The sequence below is a fragment of the Hylaeus volcanicus genome, chromosome 3 (genome assembly GCF_026283585.1).
Source record: "Hylaeus volcanicus isolate JK05 chromosome 3, UHH_iyHylVolc1.0_haploid, whole genome shotgun sequence".
NCBI classification, from domain to species: Eukaryota; Metazoa; Arthropoda; class Insecta; order Hymenoptera; family Colletidae; genus Hylaeus; species Hylaeus volcanicus.
The window spans coordinates 19384819-19400198 of NC_071978.1; the positions used below are offsets into that span (position 1 = coordinate 19384819).

Sequence of the window (15380 nt, forward strand, 5' to 3'; positions counted from 1 at the left end):
TTTGAGAAGTTTAATCCTAACGAAGGTGATTGTCCTATCAGAAATAAAGGTGTAAATAAAAAGTATGAAGGATTCCAAGGCATTGATAATTTATAAAAGTGGCTTACTTGTAGAGACATAAGCCTTGCAAGCAGGAAAATTGATGACAAAGTTCGAAAAACCATTGTTGGTGACAATATTTTGATTTAGACTACGTTTTGTAAAATGCGGTTTGCTATGGTTATTTTATTTCTATCGATGAAATAATTTGCACTGCATATTATTTCTTATTTGTTCTCATTTGAATAAAAAAGAAAACGCGCCTCTAACGGTTATGATAGTGGCATCTCATCTATTCAACGCTTCAATAGTCAATTTTATTGTCTTTAGCATATTCATCAAGTTTTCTAAATCGAATGAAAATGAATTTTCCGTAAATAAATCAGATGAAACCAATTTCTTGAATCTCTCATGAATACTGTTTTCAATCATTAGGCTCTCTTAATCATCTATTCAATTGAATTTTAACGTATTTTACAGTCCAAGATCAATTCAAGCTAGAGATTTGCTCTCGGAAAAAAACCGAAACGATATTACTATTTCAATGATATTAATTTATTCTTTTTAAATCTTAAATTTCAGTATTCAAAATATGAATCTGTTTAACGTTACGTCCCCAAATAAATTTGTACTAAATTCGTACGTCTTGAATATCAGTTTTCTTTACATAAATAAATTTTACTCGAAATATTTTAAAGCAAAATTCATCGATACTCGATTAAAACTAAAAATGAGACCCTAATTGTAACTATTAATGCTTACAAACGTGTGCGTGAATAATTGTTTGAATTTCGACCAGGTTTTGGGCAATTTGTCCCATCGCGTTACGGCGGAGCGAACGCGCACGCACGTTTCGGAAATTAGCGTGGTTCGCGGAATATCGGGTTTAATGATCCATAGATTTGTGCGTGAAAAATGGTAATGGCCGGCTGGACGAGTGAATCGCCGAAGCACAGCGAGAACACGCGATACTACGGTGTACCGAGAACTACTGAAGCGTTGCTGCTTCTTTCCAGCGATAAGTTACTCCTGAGCGTCGATCGTAACCAAGCCGTGGCTGAGCTTACCGTGGGCAACGCTTGGAAAAAGTGACAAACAACTTGAGGTATCGTCCCCGTGCGCGAACCTCTTCGCCGTGGCAAACGAGTAGGCGCATTAGTATTACGCGTCCCGCTCGTGTTTCCCTCTCGCGCGCGTTTAATTAATTAATTTATTTAATTACTTAACGATTACCTTTCTCGCCGGGAGAGGCTATAATTTATTTTTCCCCGTGTAACGAGCCGATCCGTGTTTATTTCGTCTGGCCTACGGATTGCGGCCTGCGCGATGCCGCGATCCTCCTGAAGGAAGAAAGATTACGGGGTGCTAATTGTGATCGATCGTCGCGACTAATTGATTTCCAACGCTTCTGTACGGATTGCCTGCCGATCGAACGCTGTTTACCGATTCGGAGAAGCTCGTTGCGAGAGTAACCAAAATGTTTATCGAACCTTGTAACCTGTTCATCAGTTTACGATACATTAAAATTGAAACATGTGTTCTCAACTAATTAAGGCCATTCTCGACTTACACATATGCGTTAATACATTAAGGAGACCGGACGTCTTCTTGGCACCACACCGCATTCACGTACAGTCAGTTCCATAAATATTCGTACACTATGTATCTTAGCATGAGCGATTATTCACCTCTATGGGCCGAATTTTTGTTTTCTGCAAACAACTCGCAAAAGCCATTTATTTTAATATTTTCAGTTGATGGTGCTATCAACCGATATTGATATTGTCATTGGTTATCAGAGACATTATATAATTAAGACGTATACGTCATTTTGTGAAAAGACTAAAATTATTTGGTAAAATGTCGATGTATTCGCATGTGACCTATAAGTTACCCAGACCCATAAAGGGTTGGATTCTATTTGTTTCTCTTTTAGAAATTAATTTTTATGAACTAGAAGTTGATTACAAATGAAGGGTCGTAGTCAAATATGAACATACAATTTGCCTCCGCGTAATTGGTGTTCAATTTTTTAAACATATGTTTCTATAAGTCTCAATTATAATTTGACCAACGACAACCAGAAATATTCACTGGGACACACATACATATGTTCCACTTGGGTTGAAAGGATTCAAGTTGGCGTTCGCTGCACAAATCGGTTAACTCCACTTTTTGAAAAATCTTAAATTTAAGTTACAAAGCATTTGGTATAGTCAAACCGTTGTTTGGTATAAACAACAAACATCATTATTTATTATTCTTCTTCTTATTATTTATACATTATTTCATCGCTTTTCTCAATCACCTCGTGAAAGCCACAAATATCTTCTATATTTTTACAAAATAAAATTACCAAGTGGAACAACACCGTATCGTCAAGTTAGTCCCGAACCTTGTTAAAGGCTAATTCGCTACAACGGAAGGTGATATTCACCTGTAGCTCCACATACGTGCGAGGATATCGCGGGCAGATCCTCGAGCAGCCTCGTAGCCTGCGGCGCCGCCCGGTGACCGGCCCGTACCTCGAAAATTGGTATTCCCCGGTAGGTCCGAGTTAGCGGCATCGGTATGTGGGTATTATACCTTTTGTATTCCGATGTGACACGCCTCCGTCACGTTTGCGAGGCGTACAACGACGACGACAACGCCGGCCACGGTGCAACGACCACACGGGGGTATAGGTGGACAACGATAAGAGTGCCCCGTGTTTGGTACAGACGTACACCCACACCCTTGCCCGTGTGGGTGTACGTGCATACGTCCGTACGCGGGCACGTACGTGGACGCGTACCGCGGACGCACGTACCAACACCAACGGAGCGTCCATACGGATGCCATACGTAAAGGGTCTCGCTGGTAGCAGAGTACCCAGAGCCGTATGTACGTTTGAGAATACATTATGTAAGCAAAAGGTGAAAAAAGGCCCCTGGAATAACCCCCACCAGATTCTATCGAGTCGTCCCCCGCTGTACTACTCCCTTCCAGCGCCTCCTACTCTGGTGCCCCCCCGTGTGTTCCTGTACCCCCGACCCCGAACATCGGGCAGGGAGCATCAGGGCATAGACCTTCGCTCTGTTATACGTATACGTACGTATCCGGCGTTACCGAGACCGCCGTCGTATATACACCAAACCGAGCCGTTGGCCTCCTCGAAAGCTGAGGGAAGAAGGGATGGGAAAAAAAAAGGTGAAAACAATGCATCCTGGAAGTGGCCGGACGAACTCCTCCGCCAGGACGGAGCGACGGAGAGACACGAGGAGGGAGAGAGCGAGACGGGAAAGGGATCGAACAGTCGGCTGGATCCACGCTCGATTCTTCTTGCGGACGTTGAAGCGATACCCCTTCGATCCTCCGATTCGACGATTAGGAGCTTTGGTACACTCGTTCGCGATGGGACCTCGGCGACTCTCTCGGAGCCTTTCTGGGATCTCTTTTGGAAGATGCGAGATCGGCGAGTGTTTGATGTTCACTTTTCAGGTACTAATGGAGACTATGTAGTCATCGTGGTATCTTGTAGCCTGCTAATGATTGTAGTCAGCCATTTGGCTTGGTAGCTTGGTGTTGATTATTATTAACTTCATGAATATAAGGAAGCTGAGGAAAAAGTCCTTGCAATCTAAGTTTTAAAGATTCAACTTAAAGTTATTGGAGTTGAAGAGAATCTAGAAGTCTATGGCTATAGCAGCGACGGGCAAACCCCTAGATATTTCGAATAAATCTGAAGTTTGCTGCTATGTTTGCCTCGTTTCCTTCTTTGAAAAATGTTCAAAAGAGGAAACGAGACAAACATACCAGTAAACTTCAGATTTATTCGAAGCCTAGGGGTTTGCCCATCACTGGGCTATAGTCACCTATCTGGGTTGGTACCCAGGTGTTGATTATTATAAACTTCGGTAGTATAAGGAATCTGAGGAACCAGAAGAAACCAGAAGGAAACACCTGAGAGGAAATGTCTTCAACACTGTTAGAGCTTCAAGTATCCGACTTCATGAAGTGGACAACGAAGAGAGTACTATTTCTTGCAACATCGAGTTACGATGGGAAGTAGATGATTTAGTAAACGGTCTCTGGATGTCATAAGCATTCATAAGTCTCAAGAACCCCTGTGTGCTCTGCAAGAGACTTAGACTACACGTAGTCACCCATCATGACGCGTCTGTTAGATTCTAGTAATGACTGTAGTCACCCATACGGATTAGATAGCTTCGCGTTGTCGTTGTAAGCTTCCTTACAATTCGCAAGGGTAGAGTTGAATGAGTCTTCAAGTATAGAACCTCAAGGGATATCAAGTACTATATCTGTAAACATTTTGCATTGATTTACAACTTTAGTTTAGTTTCTTTTTTTTTCTAGCTGACTGCTTTAAATCGCATGCATTTTTAAATGACTAACGACTGTTTTCAGTAAGTATTTAATTTCGTTATACTAACTGAGGTTTCAGAGTTTAAGCCGTGTTCTTTGGCAAAGATAATCCGTTTAGTCAGTATTGCAGCTAGTTTCTTCATGAGTCAAACGACACAATAATATTGACAATGACGTGACATATGCCATTCTCATTTTCATTTTCTGCCGACTTAATTATTACTATATAATAGATACAATATATTATATATAATACGTAATATATAACATATATATAATGATATTGTTACATGGTATATTCTTGAATATTATTTATTCTAACAGTAGATTCTACTTTCTGATACTGAATATCATAATTTAAGGTCTCCAGTTTGATATTTATACAGCATAAAGAAACTACAAGGCGCTATTATCAACGTATAAAAACGTAAATTGTATGAAAAAGAGAACATAACACATGTACCTCTATGCCGTATGCCAACGACTTGATTTATGGATCGAATCAATTGTCTCTTTCTTTTCAATTTCCGCTCAACTTATCAATGCATATGGTGATTCGATCAAGTTATATTGTTCACTCTGACAATAAGTTCCACTTCCCGCTACAGAGTCCTAAGAATTGCGAAGTAGCCAGAGATTTGCTTAATATTGTAATTTGATTTCACCAGTTTTCTTCACGTTTCAAGAATACTGCGCCACGGGATACGATAAATCTCGCTGAAAAATGCAACACTCTCCCCCCCCCCCCCTCCCGTCCCTTTATTTTCTCTGTTTGCGATTCAACGTAGACTTCGGCTGATTCACGAAATCCCAAGTATCCAGAAGCCGCGATACCTTCGCATCACGTAGCCTGGTGAAACAGGCTGAATTTCGTTGGCGATTCCTCTTCATTGTTCGCGGGTTCCTCGTTTGCGAGCTGGTTTCTGTTTTCGAAAAGCTTCGATTCATGGTGCCCGACCACATAGATTACCGTGATTTAAAAGGACTCGCGAGAGCAACCGGTCGAGATGGGCGGTAAACCTTGGGACCCATCGACGTCGAACGTTTCTTTTCCGCTCCACTCATCGGTCTTTTCTCTTTTTCGAAGTACAGTTGCATCTCCATAACTCGAGCCTGTTTAACCCCCACGGACCCAATTTATCTCAAAGCTACGAGAAATATTGTCACTGTAAACACTTTGCACTGCGCTGACATCTCCACAGCATCGTTACGCCAAGTTTTATTTATGATGACACAAATTGAATGAATGAAATAAGCGAATAAAATTAAAACGTGTTGAACAGAGTTTTTAATTTTTATATATGACAGAATCGCTTTGTTTTGAAATTTTTAATAAATTGTATATACAAATGGTTAATGTAAATTCTAAATTATGAAATAACATAATAGGGATCAACGGATATACCGTATCTTTTTTTTTTTTTTTAATTTGAACTCATCGAGATTCAAAGTTGCACAATTTTTTAGGCTTATTCCTATTATTATAAGTAGTAACTCTGTCAAATTTTAAGTCATTTCATAAATTTTTACTGAAGTTATAAACAAAAAAGTAACCGATTGAAATAATCGCATGTAGTTTTGTTCAAATTAAAATTAAAATTAATATTTTGCAGGATTTTTTTTTATGTATTTACAAGATATTTAGGGTGTGCGTGACACAGATTTAAAAAATCATTGGTATAAGGACCATCCTAATACATATACGTATACTCTTCGCATCCATTCGAATTTTACTTATCGAAGTCTGCCTTTACCTTATTCACCTTACAGCGCGCGTTGAACGTCTCTCTTTCGGTTGTTCCTATGATAACATTGTTCCGATTGCAGCGTACCGTGGAATTTTTATTCTTCTTGGCTGATAATATCGCGATATACTTGGCTGGTCTGCGAACGCTATATTTCATCTGAATCGTGTTCGTACGCGTTGCTGAAGATTCAACGAGAGCGGCGGAAGATAAGGCAACGCTTTAATAAAATCGTTCGTACTATTCATGAAGGGCACTGTATCGCGAAGGAAATTACTCCCGATTGTGATGTAGAGTTGGGAAAAAGGGAAAGGTATTTATTATCTCTTTGTGAACTTCGTTCCTCGAGGCATTGGCGATGGGCACGTTTAATCTTCGTTTTTTTATCAGAATTGACATTCCGCCCTTCGTGACATTTTTCCACTCATTTTTGGTACTTGGAATTTGTTACCATCATCTCTCTTGCTTTCGTGCTTACTCTATGTAACGCTATTCAATTTCATCATGTTTTTTATCCAGTTTCTCGTTCTGCAATAATAATAGTTTTTCCTGTACGATCTCTATGTTATTGTGGTATTATTATACATTTTTCCTGAAGAGAATCGTCATGAATTGGTTGATTTGAAATATGATTCAAGTACTAAGTCACATATCCAACATCATTTACTGTTTGTTCTAGGTTTGTCTAGAAAACCAAATGTATCACGAATTCTAAATATGTTTCTAACTCTAAATATGTACCACGAATTCTTATTTCATGATGTAATAAGCATAAGACAAGGACTTCTGAAAGATTAATTTTACTCTTACTATTATTATTCCTAACCTATTTAATTTTCTGTTCTACATCAATAAAGTATCCAACATCTTATACTATTCGTACCAAGTCTATTTAGGAAAATCAAATTCCTATTTCATAAAGTAATGAGCACGAAACAAGAAAGACATCTGAAAAACTAATTTTATTACTATTATTATTATTTTTAAAATCCTTATTTTGCTTATATGAAAGTACATAGGATGAGTTAACAAAAATTTATATCTGAAATGAGTTAATATGGGGTTATTATGAATGAATGCATAAACATCCTCAGTCTAAGGATTGCTATATTTAGAATCAGAGCATGCGTTCAAGTACCGTCTACTAACAGTATTTCATTACACGAACACAAATCAATTGGAGTATAAAACAGTATTTCTGTCCACAAACTATTACTTTCGATCACTATGCAAAAATATTTATTCATACTCGGATTCATCGAACCCGACTTTAATAAATAGTACGCGCGTTTCAAAACAAGTTTCAAGGCTCTCTTTTCTCAAAAATAAATTCTACTGCACAAGTCTTTTTATGTATTTTAAGAGCAAGAATCGCGTTCTGGTCAATTGTACCATTCATTACGAGCCACCGTGTACGTAAAGATAAAATATGGCAAAAACAGGTATATGTCCAGAAGATGGGAAATACAGCAAAAAAAATGCTGTTACAGAACCAACCTTGGTTAATTATTACACGTTATTTCTTTACGCTCAGCCTCGCGTTTACCCATAAAACTGTTTATGATGCTTACTCCTATTTTATTAGGTATCGTGATTCTAAACGACTAGAATTTTTTAGTAGTTTCCGAGCGAGTGATTTATCCTAGTGAAACCACGAGTGATAAATTGAACGTTGGAATTTACCTTTCCATTGGTATCCCATCATCGGTGCCCATCGATATCTTATTATACAATTTTTTCGGAAGGCAAAAATAATTCGGATTATAGAGGGTTAATGTATTACGCGTAATTTGTGGGTTTGTGTTCACTGAAAATTATGGTAGCTCGAGGAAATTTGCCCTTACCATTCTCTTCAGAATTAAATTATTGGAAAATAATGATAATGGTTATTCTATTCATCTATTGATTAAATTAAAAGTAGAGTGGTTAAGTAGGTGAATTAACAAAAATAGTGTTTGTTTATATAATTATAGATGAATTATATAAATAGTTTTCCCTTAAGTGAAACTTCCTTTCTAATTTATGGACTGTATAATCTATTTTATTGAATGTTACTTGACAATACTTTTTTTCTACATTTTACAGTATATTCTTTAAAATTCCCACAATTCACTTTAATTTTTCTAAAAAAATAATTGTCCACAATTTCTATCACATACAGAATTATTTTTTTACATTTCTAATGATGATTAAGAAAAGTAAACGGAATGCCTTATAAACCTGTTTCACTTTCTTCTGGTTTTCCAAATTCTAACCCATTGTTCAATCAGAATATCCATAAAAGAACAAAACTAACACTTTCACCAACCATTTGATAACCGAAATTAGCGTACAACATTCTATGGAACATACTAACTTTCTCCTAACTGAAAAAAGCACCCATCAGGAAACTAAATATTGCAATTTCGCGCAACGCAGTCCAATGCCCGATAAAATAATATTCATCGAACCCCACATCTCGCTCGCATAACGCTGTCGGTTATGAGATCGCTCCTAATAAAATTTAATCGTTAGACGAGCTCACTTCATTCGCTCGGTCGATAAATTTATTCCGTCAGTGGGAAATAGCGAGGAACTCATCTCTGAGCGGAAAGCACGTCCTCGTCCTTGGAACAAATTGCCATTGCTCTCTGCATTCGTTCGTTGCTCCGATTCCAATGTCATTATACGTACGTGTCCCTGGCGGGGGATCGCGAAGAAGAACCGAACCAGATCCGTGGAAGGTGCAAACCACCTCGCCGTGGTAAAAGTGCAGGTGCAGCCAGGTAGAATAGATGCCAGCCGCGGATGGGTTCGCGGCACCCACGATAAATTTCGCGATGCCGCGTTCCAGATACCGGCGTTCCGTGGTGGAAAAAAAAAAGAGGGTCAAAGGACGAGGCAGCTCGTTCGATCTCTTATTCCGAGTACTGCCTGCCCCTTGTATACGGGGGAGATGAAAGGACCCCTGTATCGAAAATCATTACTTCATTTTTTTCTTAATGAATTCCCTTCGGCGGATATTGGCTGCCCCTTGGCCTTTCCGTGGCATCTATTGAAAAGTTTGACTGGCCGCGGCGCACTTCAGTATTCGTTATCAAATATTCCATCGAAAATATTGTTTACCTAATTTTGAAATAACGGTATTATTCATCTTCTGTTGAATCAGTGATGCTGTCGGGAGGGAAAGTTTCTTGTGGTAGATTTAGTTACTTAACGTAAAATAACGTAAAAATCTTGTCATTGATGCAGAGGGTGTTAGATTTAACATTGTTTTATCGATAAATATTCATACTTGTTTCATTCTTTTATCGATATATTTTTATATCTGTTTTATTATTTGATACACATTCATTAGATACATTAATTTTGAGAATCATAAATCGTAAGTAATTATCATACTATAACACATATACATAAACACATGCAACATACAGATAAACAATTTCCTACTAGTATATTCAGTAACTTACGTTATGTTTTATAAATATCATGTAAAAGTTACATTATAGACCTAAGAGAATATTCTACTGAACATTCTCTTAATAGTGAATGTTCATATTCGTTTCATTATTCCATACACATTTATTAGATAAATTAATCCTAAGGATCATGCATTGTGAGAAATTATCACATTGTGAGGAACAATAGAAACAGGTTGCGAGTAAATTGAATTACTTAAGTGTATTCATGAATATTAGGCACACGTGCGCCAAATGAAGTTATTTTAATTTGAAGAGTAATGTATCCCAGGTTCGAGATTATCAGTATTAAATTAATGATAGCTCCACAAGATTAATCTGTGAACAAACTACTAGTATCTACTGTTGAAAGGTTTAAATGGATCCACTGATTTTCACATTGGACCGAATAATCACAAGAATTTATGTATAGTCTTGTTTAAAATAACTGTACAAGAATACTATAAAAAACTGCAATCCACTGAAAACTTTTACCTCTCACATTAATATACATATATCTAATACACATACATACAATATAATCGCACAACAACACAGTATCAAGGAAAAATAAATAAATTCGAGAGATTGTAACAATGATAATAATAATGACATCGTTGGCACTGCATTATAAATAAGGACATAGAGAACATAAATTAGTAAGCAGTAGAAATCGCAGCTATTAGTCAAACTGTAACACAAGTTGCCATTACTAAATCTTATGCTAATGTTACAATAATATTTTACAATTTTTCATTTGTTTCAAAATTGAGGAATTCATTTTCTATCGTTTCTTATGCATACCATGTGGGTGTTTATTCATTTATGCTAAGGGAAAATGTAGGAAAACATACGAGGATATGCAAAATAAATGAAATACATGTTACACTTTTTAGGAGATAAGGCATACCATCATTTAAACCTAAATTCTTTATCGAAATCTGTACAATTATAAATTTGCATAAACATCCCCAGTCTACTCGTGTATTTTCACAACGTTTCGACGCGCCTCCGCGGTTTCCTAATCGTTGTTTGAAATCCGTGAGAAACTTTTACGGCCGTAACCGTGAAAGAAATATCATGTTCCCAATTTGAAGAGTTGAAATTATGTCCGAGAGGAGGATAGTACGTCATCAATTATATCGTGTCAGAATTCTTGGCAGGGTGGTATTTTCCGAACTCCGAAACAACGTAAATTTCTCGAGATGGTGTGTTATTTATTTGCTTTATCGTCAATGCCTGGGCACGGACTCGTTAATTATGTCGGTACGAAGCTCCTAGCAGGGTAATATTTTCTTCCAGTGTGGTATATGATTACTTATTACGAACCGGTTGTTTATTAAATGTTTCGCTAAACTGCTTACCGGGTCTTGACGGACGCTGTTGATGGCCAGAGCATAACGTTCGCGCAACATATTCAAATCGTGGATAATACGATTTCAAAAACTCGTTGTGGGATTTAACGAGAAAATCTTGCTTGATGTGAATGAATTAAGATAAAACTATCGCAATTCATATTGCAAGCAATATGGATCGACGTTTTAGATTGCTGTAATGTTAACTCCACGTTTCGATCATTATCTACGAGCTTATGTTAACTCACCTGAAAGGATTAGATTGTTCATCCTTAACGAGCGTTTTAATACTCGTAGAAACCTTTTACTCTTTTCTTATGTCGTTATTAATTTTTTGTTTAATTTCTGTCTAATTCACTTCTCATTCTTCTAATTTACATTAACCTCTTGAGGGATATTGATACATGTATACGTTTAAGAATTAAAAAATATACCGCATTAACCCCTTAAGCTACAACCACGTGTGAGATTCGTGGTCGGATATTCGGGCCAAAACTGATTATCACGAGCGTGGCCCGTTGTGTATTGTTCGGGCTAAATATAAACATCACATTTTGGTTCCAGGCTGTTAGATCTTAAATCGTAACTTAAGGGGTTAAAGTAAGACAGCATATTTGTATATTCAAATCGATTTAGGGCAAAAGAAATAAGAATGGGTTGGCAGCGGAGGGGTTGGTATTTGAGAGGCATACGGAGTGTCCCAGCCTTAGTGATACAGCGCTCTAACTCCAAAACTATCGGCCGAATGCAAAATTTCAAATATGGAAATTGCATGGTAAAATGGGGCTCATGTTTCAGCGAGAAGGAATTTTTGTTAATTTTGTTATTTAACGAGATATGATGGTCAAGTTTCGTTTTTCAAATGAAACTATATATATTTTTTTTTATACCATGCGATAGTACTTTTCAAGACGAATTCATTAAGCGTTGATGTATTTACCCGATTTTTATTAGTTTTCAAGCTATAACATTTCAAAGTTTGCTAATTTTCAAGGAGAAAACTCGGTTCGATCCCATTGATGCAGTAAGCACCATGCGGTTCTTGCAATCGATACGGAGGGTCTCGTTTGGGATTCTAGGCCCAACGAAGGAAAATGGAAAGAATTCCAATATTTTGGGATTTCAAGAACCACATGGTGCTTATTGCATCAATGGAACCGCCGAGATTTTTCCTTGAAAATTAGCAAACTTTGAAGCGTTATAGCTTGAAAACTAATAAAAATCGGGTAAATGCATGGTATATGTTATGTATGCGTGTTCGAATGTCGCGCTATAAAGAATCGGCGGACCATCTAGCGGCTATGCGGTGCGAGAGCACGATCGTCAGAGTCTTGCGAATTCGGTTGTTCTGTCCGAGAGCAGGAGCGATAGAGAATGTTTCCTATATTATATATTGAATAAACTATTATTGATATAACGAGTACGACGTGTTATTCCTCCGGATCCCAGATACAACAGTATAAAAAAGAATATATAGTTCCATTTGAAAAACGAAACTTGACCATCACATCACGTTAAATAACAAAGTCAACAAAAATTCCTTCGCGCTGAAACATGAGCCCCATTTTACCGTGCAATTTCCATATTTGAAATTTTACATTCGGCCGATGGTTTTAGAGTTAGAGCTCCGTATCACTTAGGCTGCGACACTCTGTATAAATAAAGCCTAAGCAACCGTCGCTCGACGACAGTAGAGCGAGTTCCATTTCCTCTGTTCCGTAAGTGTCACTGCTCGAGCCCTACCGATAGACACTTAGTACTCGCTGCACTCCATACGTTCAAACAATCGTCTCGAGTAGACGCGTTGTGGGCCAACGATCGATACACGTCGCGCGCAACTTGTCAAAGTCGAGCCACCGCGAAGATCGTCGGAGACATCGGCAACAGCTTCAATTATTATCCTCGAATTCCAGCGTTGTGTACACACGGGGGGAAGGGCCCGTGCGTAATGAGAGATCCAGGTAGAAAGGAAGCCGCGAAGAACACCGTGGGCAAGACGGAGAAAACGGTGAACGGAGATGGGCGATAAGGGAGACAGAGGGAGAGGGAGAACAAAAACGAGGAAGGGGTGGGGGTAAAGGATGAGAGGTAGTAACGCGGCTACGCTAATTACGAGCAAACTCGAGGATATTCTTCCTCCTTCGTATATTTACGTGCACGGGGACGTACGCAGTCGTATCTCGAAGGAACAAACGATCGGGGACGAAAACACGCATCGCGGCTCGCTGCTAGATTCCCCCGAAGGGAAACAAACGAGCGTCACGGCTGGCCTCGAAGGACTGGGAACCGGAAACCGCCGATTTCAATCTCAGTTTGCCCGCTGAATGTCCCGAGGTTGGGACCGCGATAAGGTCAAGTGCGGAAACCATCGACTCGCTGGGGACAGTTTTCACCGAATTAATATCATTCGTCGCGTTAGTCTGTGTTGAACGTTTGGGTCGCGAGGACGGCCGGTTGGAGCTTGTTCGTGTTTGGGTGTACATCTTTATAGCTACTTCTGCACTATCGTGGCTTATAATATGTAGTGGCTTGTTCGATATCTGCGCTACCAAAATGGAGGCTTATCTATAAATAACGATTCCAAATTTCAGATTTATCGTAAGTTTTGTTTATACATTAATATAGTAAATTTCATCGGGACATTTACCAGTTAGAAGATGTTATTATTGGTTTGTCTGGAATGTTCATGCCGATTTTTGATAAGTGGTACAGATCTGAATATGTCGTGATGGTCCAAAACAAATAACATGTGTACATCACGTAAAAGGTGGAAAGATCGTGCTCTCTACGTCTATTGAAGAAATTTGTTTAAACTAAATGGTAGATTTGATGTTTCCAAGTGTATGTTTGCATAAGCTTATTCATATACATATTTATAATGAAAAATTCATTTAGTAATAATAAAACTATTATTTAATTTAATCTAATTTCTTCAATAGACATAGAGGGTACGAATACTTATGGGATTGATTATATCAAAATTCAAATGTGTCTTTGAACTTTGCTTAATCCTGTAAGTCACTCTGTTCTGTTTACTTGCTAATAAGATTGATGAGTAGGCCACGAATGTTATGGATTTATAATGCAAGTTAATAGGACAAATACAAGCCAAAAATAACTAAAAAATATATGCTCTTCTACAAAATGAAATAACAATTTTATTGTATTAATTGTAAAGTATATTCAAATATTATCATCCTTTAATTTTGATAATATTGAAGTTTCACCAGACTTGGATTGATCTCTTCGCCCATGTCTATTTTACTTATACGCAGTTTACGTACAAATAGAATAATAATACATACATAGATATACAATAGAAAGTGTTGCGAATACAGAGATGTACGTACAACTTCCTGAATAGATCGTCTCGAAGACCTAGCTCCTCAGCAAAAAAATCTGATTTCTTTAAATTCAATTTGCTTAATCTCCTTCCCGACCGTACCACTCGTGGAACACCACGCGTTTCCACAATCCGCCTAAGAAGAAACTGAAATTTATCACCGGGAAGATTATTTCAATTTATTTCTTTTCCCGTGACTCGTTTCTTGCGAGTACGAGCTATTGCGATATCCAAGAAGACCTGCGAATCGTCGATCTACGGCTCGGTTGCACATTATCCGCATAACGATCTTCAAAGCGTCGCGCGCTCGATATAATCGTTATTTAACTGCGGCCAGAGGATAATTATCCGTGGAAAAATGAAAACTTGGCGAGCGTAATGACATATTGCGCGAGTTTCCGAGTCGCCAGATGGAAATCTCGTTGCGACCACGTGTACCGTTACGAAACGTGTCACGCACCCCTAAATCATATAGACGGTGATCGAACACGGAGGAACGAACGCGTTCTAATGCAGTCCCAGCGACGTGCTCAATGACGCGTGCGCATCACGATTTACATCGCCACGCTCGATCGATCGCCCGATCGAAAGTCCCCGCGATGATTCTAATGTGGGTCGGTTCAGGAAGTAATTCCCTTCGTGTCGCTAGGCGCCCGCCTTGGTATCGATGCAGTAAGTCAAACCTCGGTTTCTCTCTTTCTGTTGCAGAGCTCGAACCTCGGCCAGGAGTTGCTGGACAGAGTGTTCAGGCATCTGAATTTATTGGAGACCGCTTACTTCGGGCTGCGCTATCTGGATCACGGCAATCAGACGGTAAGAATGTTGTTCCTAATTAGTTGAAATTTTATTTATTTATGTTCTTAACCAATGAAGGTGTTAGATACTGTGAGCAGTGGGAGTATTCATTGACTATGTTAGCTTTTTGAGTATTCCATTAATACTGTGGATTACGTATTAGTGATTTGATTTAAGGAATAGGGAATAAGGAACTAATTTGTAATTTGAAATGAATATGATAATAATGTATATGTAAAATTACACTTCAAATTATTTCATGCAAGACGTATTATTTTATTCATCTTACAATTAAATA

The 15380-nt window shown here is 38.3% G+C and overlaps 1 protein-coding gene across 1 annotated transcript in view; it reads left to right on the plus strand.

Annotated features, from left to right (window-relative positions):
- Positions 1 to 15380, plus strand: part of LOC128873660 (band 4.1-like protein 4) — a 128814-nt gene that overhangs the window by 59722 nt on the left and 53712 nt on the right. The window contains exon 3 of the mRNA XM_054117372.1: positions 14996 to 15100. Coding sequence (XP_053973347.1) covers positions 14996 to 15100 — 105 coding nt within the window. The remainder of the gene's footprint in view (positions 1 to 14995; positions 15101 to 15380) is intronic.